This window comes from Haliaeetus leucocephalus, unplaced genomic scaffold (genome assembly GCF_000737465.1).
Source record: "Haliaeetus leucocephalus isolate CR32 unplaced genomic scaffold, Haliaeetus_leucocephalus-4.0 Scaffold555, whole genome shotgun sequence".
NCBI classification, from domain to species: Eukaryota; Metazoa; Chordata; class Aves; order Accipitriformes; family Accipitridae; genus Haliaeetus; species Haliaeetus leucocephalus.
This window is the reverse complement of record NW_010972991.1, coordinates 9188327-9201372: the sequence shown is the minus strand read 5'-3', so window position 1 is coordinate 9201372 and position 13046 is coordinate 9188327. Positions and strand designations below refer to the sequence as shown.

Below are 13046 nucleotides of genomic sequence, written 5' to 3'. Positions count from 1 at the left end.
GAGCCCCCGGGCTGCCCCGCTCCGGCCCCGGGGCCGGGGTCTGGGACGCGGGGCTATGCCGGGAAGGGCAGCGGGACCCGTCCCCGCTCCCTCCCCCCTGCCCCGGCGTGTTCGCTCACCACCGGCCGGGCGGTGGCGGCGCTTCCCCCCGCCCCGGCCGGGCGGCAGCAGGAGGCCCGTAGAGATGGGTTTCGCGGGGGTTGTTGAAGCCGTCGAGGACTCTGAGTCACACAGAGTCCCAGACCCAAAATCTCAACCATGGAGGGTTACACTGGTGTGCGTGCGCGCGTTACGGGTCCTGTGCAAACTCCTGCGAGTGTGTTTGATTTCATGTGCGTGTAAGGCCTTACTGGTGTACGGAGAGCTGAGGACCTTTGAGCCAAGGCTGCGTATGAGGCTCTGCAGAGATGTGGTACTAATTAGCAAGAGAAAAAAAAAATAATACCTTGGCAGAACTCATCTGATTTTTTTTTTTCTTTTTTTCCCTTGGGGTCAGAGCAGAATATTGCTTGGGTCCCCGTCTGTGAGATGGATCCCACCCTGCAAGCTGTAAAACTGCACCTGAGCAGAGAGCTCAGAGCACAAGTCCAGGCGCTAAATCAGGCCCTGAGTCAGTAGGGACAGAAGGTTAATTAGGTTGGCCAACCCATTACACATCTGACAGCCGAGTTGAAGTGAACAGGTGTAGTATGAGAGAAATGGCGCAACAGTGGGTGCTGAGATTAGCAGTCTCTACGGTAGATTTCTAAATTTATTTTTAAAGAAGTCTGCAAGGTTGCACATTCAAAATACTGAAAACATTTCATGTGTCTCTGCTTTTTGTTTAACAGACGCTTTCTGCTATCCCTTTTGCTTCCTCACTGCCCATCACTATCTGGTTTCTGAGTAACAGACTTGCACCTGCAGCCTTGTGAAACTAGAGAAAGTTTGGTTCTTCACAGCAGCTAAAAAAGGAACCCTAGAGAACAACCTGAAGGCTAATATATAAACCCTTGGGAGTTTTGAAATGAGACTAGCAATGCATCTTTACATAGATGCTGCTGCAATGTAACACAAGAGAGGAACCAATTATTTTTATAGCAGGCATCTTTTGAAAGGTATCTCTCATCCAACCTTGATTCAAAAGAAAGTTCTCTGAATCTGAAAATGTAACCTCTGACTTTGTAGTTGTAAATCTGTAGAATTTAAAAAAGGAAAGTAGTAACTTACTTGGAAATTGATTGTAGCTGTCACTACGTAGCAGTTTGGATTATGAAGTTAAATCTTTCTGTAGTAAGTGAACATACTTCAGATGGCAATTATGATTTTCTTCAGTTTTCCTTTTTTATGAAGAGGCAGGATTTGCAGGGAGAAATAGTACCCTTCCTTAGGCCAAGAGTTGATTAAACCAGGCAAGCCTTAGGGTACGTAAATTCTCCATCAGCCCATCATAGCACAGCATCCCCACCACTCAAGCACTGCAATCAGTATGCTGCAAAGAAAATTGGCAGTGCTGAATTCTTCCCTGGGTTATCGTAATTCTGGAAAGCTGTATGTTTTCCTAGTCATTACAACATAATTCTTATTCTGTATTCTAGTTTTTTCTTTCCTTTTATTGCTTAATGTGTTTGCTTTCAGCTTTTTATTACAAATACATTGAAAAAGAGGATGCAGTTTCATCTCTTTTTCTGGATCTCATCTGATTAGGACTACAAAGCTAAACAGTATGAGACTGACTCCAAATCTGATGTACATCCTTGTCATGCTAACCTTAGAATATATAGAGAGATTTGTACACGCATGTGTGAACCATGTTTTCACATTTCTTATATTTCCCTCAAAATGAGAGGGTAAAATTTTCAGCAGCAGCAAGCAAGTCAGCTGGGTTTGTAAATCCTATTTTCAAGACTATTTTAAGAGCTTTTAAGAATTTCAGAGTGGCTTCGTCTTACCGCCACTTAGTGCCTATCATTTCTGAGAATGGCCCTTGGGCTCTCTGAGTACTTTTGAAGTGTTTCCTCTTGGTTCCTAAAAGTAATCTGAGGATGTGTTTATGTGTGATATAAGTTCTTAGGCAGAAAGGACTGAATAAAAGTTATCTCTTGGTTCATTGTCTGTATTCCTTTCCTTGCAGCTGTTTGGAACGATAGTCTGGATTTTGGTAGCTTCTACCCAAGTTCCACTGCCGCTACTGCAGGGATGGGTAATGTTTGTAGCAGTGACTGCGTGGTTCCTGTCCGTTGTGTTCCTGTGTGTGTTCCTCTTCGGTTATGCAAATAGAATTGCTGTCAACTGGAACCAGACGGTAAGACTTTTTGCTTTGTTTAAGGATTCCCTTTGTTTTATAAACTGAAAATCATTTCATGAGAAGTACTGATCCTAAGTCTTGATGCCTGACCTTCTGTTTTAGCGGAAAGTTTTCAAAACAGTGGAATTCAAAACTGGAAAAAGAGTGGGGCTACAAGGATTACGGAGGAATTACAGGTCCTTTTTTTATGATGGAGGCTGAAAGAGCCCACGTTTTGAAACTGATTGTAGGAGTATACTTGTCCTCTACAAGTACATAAAATGCATGAGCAGCAGGAAGAGGACTAGTTTAACAAGGCATGACAACAAATTGATTTAACTGACCAGAAATAATTGTGGACTGGAAATCGGAAAATATTTTCTGACTATCAGGGAAGTGGTAGTAACACCCTGTGAATAACGAGGGGTAGAAAGATATATCTAATATTGTAAAGGAAGTGATACGTTTGTGAATACATTGTGTGATGTGGTTATCTAAGATAGCATGGACTGGACGAAAGCACCCACGAAGTCTCCTCCAGTTCCTAAGAAAGTCTGCTGCTGACTTTTGGGTCAATTCCTTAAAGCTAGGGCAGCATTGGTTGAGTGGCTGTTAGACCTTAGGTAGTCAAAGACAGCATAACCTGCAGTTTGATATAGTTTAACATCTTTTTAGGAGACTTAATGTCTGTCTTTCTTAGAGGAAGCCTGATGAGACTACAGATATCATTATACTCTGCTGAGCTTTTCTTCATTGTGAAGACAAGGCTTGATTCTTGCCATAATGGATTGTTACAGCTTGTGCCAGTAGTTCTCACAGACTGTACCTTCCTATTAAAAAAGGGAAGCTGTTGGCTCCAGTTTTTACCAACCACGTGGATACTTCAGGTTATTGTCTGCTAATTTATGTACTCCTTTGTTGTCATTAACTGTTTTTTACTGTGAGTTTTTAGCGCTCAGTAGTTGAGCATGAGATGGTATCACTCTCTCTTATATTACTGGAAGTAAATAATAAGAGGTGCCAAAATTGTGATCAGAATGGGAATTTCCAAAAAAACCTTTCAAAAGGACCAGAACTTCTAAAATATTAAAGTATGGCTGTTTGTAACTGCTGCTCACCTTCACCTTCCTCTTACGCAGCTTAGTTTTCCTATCGACGCTTTTCTTGATCATAGCTGGAATTGCATGCTTCAGTATCAACATCCGTGGTTATTTATCTGTTCAAGTTATTCATGGATAGTCCCTTAAAACAAAAGGTCTTTAAAGCAAATTTTAGAGCTTCATGATTTTGGGGCTCTAACTGATAACTTCAAAGCCCATCAGTGGTAACAGACTGGATTCTATTAAAAAAACTTTAGCACTTTGATGGTGAATACCTATACATATAATATCAGCTTTCCAGCACAATACAGGCAGTAATTAGGCTAATAATGAGTTACAATTACAGAAACTTTTGCAGGGATTTATGCTGTGACATCCTCACAAGTTATGATGCAACAAAGCCCTTGAGCATGTGCATAATTTAAGTAAATTAATAGTGTCCTGGGTTTCATTGAAACTGTTTGACAATTTACAATCATGCATGTATTTAAGAGTTGCTGGGTGAAGGCATAGCCTTTTGTAGATTGAAAATGCTATACAAATGTTCATCTTGTAACAACTGTGTAAGTGTGTCTTACACATTGGCTACTTGATGCTGGCAGTGATTTGTTGTTCTGTTAATTTTGTCCCCTTGTATATGATAAATTACTGAAAAACTTTCTATGTCAGGAAATTGCTACTGACTTGTATAAAAGCTGCATCTGTGGGACTCTAACTTAATATAAAAAGCTGTCATAACTAAGTCAACATCTTAAATGCAGAGTGAATCATTTTAACATGGTAGCAGAAATCCAGCTGTCAACAAAAATAACACTATATAGATCATTTAACAACTGTTTTCAGGTACCCAAATGTTCTGTAACTCGTTGGCACTAAACTCCTTAGCAGCACTTCACAAGGATTTTTTACCTTCTGTTGCAAATAAATAATTACTAGGAACACTAAAACTATTTTTATTACTATAAAATAAAAAGGTGTACCTCCTTGGTTTAGGTTGGCATGTATTTAGATAAACACATAGTTTCTGCTATTTCATAAATTCAATTTACAATAGAACTAGGAAGCTACAGGTCATTACATTAGGTCAAAAATGGGAAGAGTCATGGCTTAGTTATGTTGGAGTAATATAGCTTCATGTAGAGATTCATGAACAAATGTGTTTTAAGACTCCAGGAGTTTAAATGTAAGTTTGAAAAATAGCATGGGCTTCTGACAGCCCCGCGTTTAGTAATACCTTATGTCGTAAGTAGCTCCATTGATACCAGTACAGATACTTAAAAAAAAAGATGCCACACAGTGAAAAGATGGGGGGAAATATGGACCTTATGGAGGTACATCATCACTTTGTACATCACTGTATTAAACCAGATGGTATGACAAATACTGTCCTTTGCAGCCTGACTCACAACACACTCATTTACAAAATTAGATGTCAACTAAAATGTCATGCAGTTCTTGTAGTGTTTTACATACACTTTGTATGAGGTTTCAATCATTACACAAGTGTGGAGGCAAGGGAGAGTTAGGCACCATGCTAACAATCACTAAAAACCAAAAACCCCTCCCTCCTAAGATCTTGGGTTTTTTGGTCACAGAAACCATAACCATACGAATGTGAAACCTTACTGATGCTACATAGCTTCACTGTAATTGCTGCCAGGAGAAGGAAATTAGAGGCTTTGGCAGGAGAATGAAGGAAATGAAAGAGTTTGTCTTCTGAAAATACCTCTCCTGTACACAGTCAGCACTGTCTTCCTCATAGAGCTATTTGTGCTCCTTCATGAGCACTGGTGCCAAAAGCGTACAGCTGGTAACACTGGCATAGTTGCACGCTAGCTATTTAGCAGCCCAAGAATAATGGATGTCCTTGACTACCCATGCATTTACACAGACCTTTCAAGTTGCTGGAATCCTGTGCTATGAAATGGGTATGTTGGGCCATGATATGGGGTCCAGTATTTGTCACACAGTGAACACACACCTGCATGCAGTCTGACCTGGTGCATGCAGGCGGTAGCGTGAAAGATGTGTGTGTCTGTCTGCCTGCCAGCTTGAGGGAGTGGGGGGAAGCCACAACAGTAAGCATCTGGTGGGGAGAAGTGCCTCCCCCAGCTGCAGCAGAGCACTGCAGCTTCTCCGATGCTTCAGCACTCTCATGCTGGAGTAGGTCCCTGATATTTTTTTCTATGAGGTACAGGCATTACAACAGAGCTAGAGAGCGGGGGAATGTGTCCTATGCCCAAAGCTTGAGATCTGGCAAGCCTAGCACGTAAAGGCTATCCAGCTAGGTCAGGAAGCCACCCTCTGCCCCCTTATCTTCTCAGTTCTGTTGATGTCAGTGGGGCCTCCTGGTGAATACTCCAAGAGGAAGTAATTGTTTTTAAAAAATGGAAAAAAAACCCGACCCAGCCAGGATGGAAAACCAGAAGTTGGGAATTACTGCAGTTGTTTTGCCAAAACTTGGATTCCCAGTAATTAGCAGTCATTAAGAAAAGCAATACACTCTATGACCTAACCTCAAATGATTCTTAGTTAAAAGAAAATTATTTCCTGATCTAAGTGGAATGGGAAACTGCAGTAGCAGCTTATATCGTAACTTACCAAAACCGACTAGGGTGTGATTTAAGGAGCTTTAGCTGCTATCAAATATGGAACAACTGATGAGTTTGAAAAGAAAATTCTTTCAATAAAGAGAATCTCACATCTATGAAGAAGCAATTATCTAAATGGGGAAATGCAGCACATTCCCACTTTGATATAAGACAGTCAGTAGGTATGGATGTTGCACAGTAATTTCCGGTGCATATGAATGCTGTCTGCTGTTGTGATGGACTCGCACATCATATACCCCAAGTTCTCACTCTTGGCATACTGGTAGTCCGTTGCACTCAAGTGAATTAAAAGTGTATAAAGAATTAGTTAGTGCTGGAGATAGACTGTATAACATGGATATCACCAAAAAGCATACATATACTTTGTATGATTTTAAAAATTGTGTCTATGGCTTTTGCAGACCTGCATAGGTGTAGGCACAAAGTATATGTTGTATGGACTCAGGAACTGAGCGCAAATGTCAGCTTTGCAGACTCAACAACAGAAGAGGTTGGAAGAATATTTTAGACATTTTAATACTGTAATGGAACATGTCTTGGATCTTGCTGCATGGAACACTGGACTCTGAAATACAACCCACAAAGAGATTTAGGCACCAGAGCTGCTTTTTCATGTCCTCCACTAATAGAATCCAGAAATGAGAGTTAGATGTTTAAACCTTGTGTTCAGCTAGCATTTACCACAGAGGAGGGAATCTCCCAGAGGAGGCCAGGAGAGAAGCATATTTAAAGTAAATCCTGACTCCTGTCCTCTCAAGTCTCAGGCATTTTATTCCACAGTATCATTAAGTACTTCCAAATTACTCTATTTTGGGTAGAGCCAAGTCAGAGAGAGTTGAGGAAATGCCTCAGTTCTTGGATTCCGCTTGTATCGGGAAGCAAACTTCAGCTCTTTCAAGGCCGAGGTGTTTCTGGGCATTTACAGAAGCAAAATCTAAGCATGGAGGGGGGACATCTGGAGCTTAGGTTATAGCTGAGAAGGGATTTGGGGGACTGCAAGCTTGTATTGTACTGTTTAAATTGTGATAAAGTTGGCCTGTATGTCCCTTCTTTTTTATCTAAGCTGTACAAAGGGGGAGTTCTGTAAGCTCTAACAGCTTTAAAGTGATCTGAAAGGTCAGCATATGTACATATAGATGAAGTTAGTGAGTTGCTTATAATTGCAAGCAGCTGTGAAAACATGTCCAGGTTAAGCTCTCAGATGGATTTAATACTGCTTATCTAAAGTTATTGTAATCAGTGCTCGATTCATGTTTCAGTGTTGGGTTTCATTTGTATTGAGACTAAAAGAATTAGATATGTATTGCAGCCCAGACTGATTCTGTTATTTGCTTTTCAGGATTTTCTTTTCCATGGGGTTACTTTTGTCTTTTATTTTGGAGCTTTTCTACTGCAAGCAGCAACTACATCTCTGCATTACTTTCCCCGCAAATTCAATTCCACCACACAAGAGAAGCTTCTAGCTGATCATGAATATAACATAAGCATAGCAGCCTCGGTATGTATTTCATATATTTGTATCTGGGGAACAGAAGTCTTTGTAAGTCCTTGTAGCCAACCATTCAACTTGGGAGCTTAACAGCAAGCTGGAATAGAAAGAGGAGCCATGAGAGAAAGGATTATGTTTTTGAGAGCAACAAATAGTGCCTAACAGTGACATGCAAAAAATATTGGAACAAGCTAATGCTAATGTGATAGCTGCTTAGTTGCTACTCTTCACTATAGTGTTTTAAATATATGATCACTACAGCTTATAATTTTTAGAAGAGATATTTTGTAAGAGCAATGTTGGTTATTAGAATAGAAGAAAAAGATAACAACTGAGCCTTCATCAAAACATCAGGTGTGAATTTCATGCCTGTGCTCAAATTTTCAGTTGCTTTTCTTGTATCATTTAGATAGTTCTGAACACGTCATGGGGGAAAAAAACCTTGGACTAGCCTCTTGTAAAGCTCTGGATAGGTACTTACTACATCAGTCATAAAAGTTATCTGTAAGGGCCCTACTGCCTCTTATGGCAAGGATTAGAGTGCTTTTATTGATAGCCTAAGCTCAGACTGCATTTTTCTCACTGTAGTTGCATCATCATTGTATCTGATGATGTGGGTGTGCATAGCTGAGTCAGAAAATATACCAGGTTCTAGCTTTCTCCCTGGCTGGACTCCTGAAGGGCAAGTAGAGGTGTGCCAGTAAGCTTAACTTAAAGAACTGAAACTACTGCTCTTGGTTTTTTGTACCATCCAGAGGGTCTTGCATACTTCAGGGAACTGTATATATGTATTAAGCATCTAAAACCCTCTGGGGATATCTGTTGTCCTTAAAACTAAATACACCGTAAATTTTGCATAGTAAACACCTTCAGTTCATCTTAAGATAAAAACAGATGAACGTGAGGTGTAAGGTTCACATTCTCTGTGGAAGAGGAGAATAAAAAGGAAAGGCCTTTTGCTTTGGCAAGCCAGTCTCTGAAGGGGTGAGGTGGGCATGTCAGTCTCCAAGTCCAGAGTGGCTCACCATTACCCACTTGCCAGTAACACAACTAAGCACATCTGATCCCTGGCTATATGACACAAGGGCAGAGGTGGGGTCTCATAGCTGTGCCTGAACTAAGGGAGGGCTTTATACTAAGCAAGTGTCTCAAATTCTACCCTTAAGTGTAGCCCTTCAATCCTTGTTCATTGTGCTCAGATCTTGCTGAATACATGGTCACTTCAGTCATTTTGTCTGACAACAGGATACTGTGGGCTCCAAGAGACCTTTTCCCAGTTCCATACTATTTTTCCAAAGGAGCATTCAGTTCTTCAAGCCCCTCAAATCCCTGTCAAGATAGGGGAGGAGGAGACTTCTGTAACTTGCCTCAGTATTTTTAATTAAGAGATGCTGGGAAATGGTGAATCAGATAACTGTAGTCTTTAGTGTCTTTTCTTTTTTTCCAAAAGTTTATAATTAGAAAGTCAGGACATACAGGAAAAAAATTGTAGTACTTTGAAACACTTCATTAAAACAGTCCTGTGATCTACATGGAAAAAACCAGAAGGTTTCTAACTTTTTTTTAAATTACTTTTGTATGCTGTAATTAAAAATATATATGTTCATTTTATACAGGTGATAGTTCTATGGTGTAGTATCTATTCAAAACTTCAATTGTCAAATTAACAGTTGTATGGAAAGCAAGGGATGTGTTGTTATGATACTATTGAATTCTGTGTTCTAAGAGACAGAATCTATCGTTAGCACTGGACAATATGAGAAACTATTTTTTTCAGCAATTCAGTTTCTCATTTCTTCCTTCTGGTTTACATTATGTATACAAGTTTACTGTGGCGTGACCTTCAGTTCAAATCTATTCAATTCAATTCTTGAGCAATAACAACTTCCTGGCATTTCTCAGGAAGTTGTTCTAATGGCTGGTTATCTGGTCAAGGAGGCCAGATTTGAAGCTGTTTCTGTATTTCAGCAAGAAAAACTGTTCTGCTGTTCAGAGGGATATTGTCTTAGTTATTTGCTGGTAAAGGCATTCACTTGGAAACAAATCTGAGATTAATGTTTGATCAGTCTAGATAAGAGAAAACTGAAATACACAGTGTACATACACACGTGATTACTTTGTACCATAACTTATGCAGACATTCTGTTTCATATTCTATTTCAAAATGTCTTCTGAAGCAAGCAAGTTAAAAGCAATAACATAGGGTTATAACAGGCAGGTTCCTGAGAAAACTTCAGAGGATCCCAAACCTATCCTTACCTTAAGCATTTTGGCTGGGGGAGGTAACTTTTGAATCATTTGTGTTCCTGTATTCATTTAGAATAGAAAAAAAAAATGTAGAATAATATAACGTGTGATTCACTTTTTTCTTTTTTCTTCTTTTTTTCCCTGCTCCTCCTCTAGATTTTTGCCTTTGCTACAGCTGTTTGTTATGGTTGCAGCACAGCCCTGGCATTAAGGAGATGGAGGCTATAGCAGTTGAAGAGACCTTAATGCCGGGGTGTTCCACTTCTGATCAAACTAAGTGCTACTTCTCTGTTTTACTGTAATCTAATTCCAAAAAGATTTTTTTTGCTTAAAATATGTTTTAAAGTGCTGAAATGCGAATAACCCCTAATCAGGATTTCCTTAACAGAAAACAAGTTTCCATGTCTTCCCTTTCTAATTTTTACTTCTATTGTGTACTCATTAGAAGCATACTCATTGTATGGTATTACAGAGTTCAGGGATAAACAGATGTGTCTTTAGCAGGTAAACAGAATTCCAGTGCTAAATCAGAAGAGGAAGACAATGGAAACTAAACCAACATGTTAACTGCATACACAGCTAGAAAGCTCCCCCCTTGTTAAGGCCCTGGTATTGGGCCTTAAGTGTTTTGCAGCATTACAGTGCATTCCACAGAGGTAGGGCCTTGAGGCTCCTTGTAGAGTCATGGGTTTTCTGTGTGCTGCTCCTTGCGTGATCAGACCCCAAGCTGACTTTGTGATACCAACTTAGTATATATATTATTAACTTTGATGTACAGAGAAAATATTTTAAATACCCATCCAGTGAAATCTTTTGATACTCTTTTATAGCCATATCCAGCTATAGTCATCTGACCCTTAAAACTTACTGTATTCCCTAGTAGATGGAAACTGTTTGGGACTGTCAGTCAGTAGTTCACTAGTTTTAGGAATTTAGCTTAATCAGATCTATTTATACTGCAAAACAAAACAGTGCATTTGTGTTGTGTGTGTATATACATGGTATATTTTTGTTTAACAGGAATATTTGCACTGTTTTACTTTGTTGTTTGTTTTTATTACTTCAAGTGCTGCATTTGTTACTTATTATGTGAGTCAATATAATTTGAACGGAATGTTACCAGATGGTGAATAATGTCTGACCTCAATTCTTGCAGTGTGTTATTTGTTGCGTTCTAAACCTGCAGTGTTGTAAAGGTGTTTTTATTTGGACAGATGCCTATGCAACATCTTACTGAAAGCAGTGGAATGCAAAGCAGTCCGCCCACTATGGAGTTTGCTTTTGGCATGAATGAAGTATAAATGAGCCTCCCTTGAATATCCCTGTTGTATAATGACATGCAACATTATATACAGAAAATTAATTTAACAAAACTAAATGGTAGCATTGTGCTCTGTTCCCTAATACTTATGCCATTTTGCAGATGGTGTAACTTTTTTTTTTAAATAATGCTAGTAAATAATTTTTGCTCTTGTGAATAGTGCCAAATTGATAACCTGGGAGAATAAAGGCTCCCTGTCATTCGTAAAACAACTTGCTCACCACATCTTGCCAGTGCACCTGAATATTCTGCAGAGACCAGCAGTGGTTGTGTAAGGGAAGACAGGACTTTCTTCATTCCCAGGCCTACTCATTCTCCTTGAGCCAGCAAGGGTGTCTACTATGAAGGTTACTTTATCAAACTTGTCAGGTACAAGGATCTCTGAGAGCCGGCCACTCTCAGTAGTGCCTTGCAGTCCCTGCTGACCCACGATAGGTTCTCATGGATGACGCAGCAGTAAGTGGCAGCCCTTCTGACTACTGGAACCACTCAGTCATCCTGAATTACTGCAATGGGATGGATTTGTATATCTTGTTTTCTGAAATTTTTATCTTCCAAAGATTTTGTACTCTGGCAGATTTTTTTTTTCTGATTCTCTACTTGCATTGAAATTTGTTTTGTGAACATTTTATCTAGAGTCACATACTTTAAAAAATACTTTGTATTGTATAAAATACATTTACACTGGAGTATATGGATGAAAGTATATAACAAAGACTTATGCTAAGCAGCATTAAAGTTATTTAATATATTTATGGCAGTAGTCTGGTTATTAATTCTGTCTTTGGTATGTATCAAAAAACTATCTTGCAAGTTTGACTGACCTGGTGCTAGACATATACAATTAAGGCTAAGATTTCTTGAGAAGACACAATTACATTGGAGCTAGTTTTGTATAGCGGTTTGCTACAGGACATAGCATGAATATTAGTGGAGAAGAGTAAGGCTGTACAGCATTGCAAATGGGTGCTGATCTTTTGTGTGGTTTCTCCTGCATCCTGCGACCTGGATGTGCACTGCATACCACAGACTATGCTTGCCACAGCTACAGTCTCTGCGGCCAACTGGGATGATGGGGGAAAGATTGTAACTTTTTACCTATTTAAACCTACAGACTGTGAATCCCACACATGGTGTCAATTAAAAAGCTGTCCAAGTTTAGCTGGTATTTGTATCTAACCTCTGAGTTTGAACCCGAGGTGTAAAGGCCATGACTGATGGGTGCTATTCAAGTCTCTTAAGCTACTCATAGAAGTCCGGATAGCAGAGTGTAGTTAGCGTAGCATGGAAACTGTACAGCGAGAAGAGGCTGAACTTTCCCTCTTAAGTATCAAAGACAAACAAAGGGCAGAGAAGAGATAAAGGTAAAAGCTACAGTAATGAAGAATGGCTTTCATAGCTAAAAAGGAGTGGAAGAATGGAAATTTTATGTTAGTGTGCATGGAGTTTTGCTGTACTTTGAGGAAGATCTAAGGAAGGACACACCAGAACAAGCAGTTACATTTTTTCAAAAAAAAAAAAAAAAGAAAAAAAAAAGGAAAAAAGCCAGTAGTTAATTTTGTATTGTGTTATATAGGGAGCTAAAAAGATAGGCATGACTCAGAAGTGGTATGTGCATGCTGGGATTTCTGTATGCAAATACTGATATGGGAATAACACATAATCCTTGTAATAGCTGGTTCTAATAAATCTCACTCTTCCCTGTAAAAAATTCCCTCAAGCCTATGACCTTGAAGAACACAAGCTTAGCCCTCTCCAAAGAGTGGAAGGAGTAGGGGAGCACATAGGGAGATAATTTACCTCAGTGAATTTAAGGTGAATGGAATGAAACCACAGATGCCTAATAGCCTTTTCATCAAACATCTCAATTGGATGTGAAGCTGCAGTGCAGGAGTATCTAAGATACCATGCAGGTCCTTACTCTTAGAATTGGAAAATATTTCATGGCATTTTGGATACCACTGTGTAGTAGCTGATGGTAAATAAGCTCTCTCTAAGGAGACTTTCCTTC

The 13046-nt window shown here is 39.5% G+C and overlaps 1 protein-coding gene across 1 annotated transcript in view; it reads left to right on the top strand.

The window, feature by feature from the left end:
• Nucleotides 1-10237, top strand: part of MAL2 (mal, T-cell differentiation protein 2) — a 10534-nt gene extending 297 nt beyond the window's left edge. Inside the window, exons 2-4 of the mRNA XM_010576972.1 lie at nt 2114-2284; nt 7318-7476; nt 9871-10237. Of these exons, the coding sequence (XP_010575274.1) occupies nt 2114-2284; nt 7318-7476; nt 9871-9942 (402 nt within the window). The 3' untranslated portion in view covers nt 9943-10237. The remainder of the gene's footprint in view (nt 1-2113; nt 2285-7317; nt 7477-9870) is intronic.
• Nucleotides 10238-13046: the final 2809 nt, after the last annotated feature.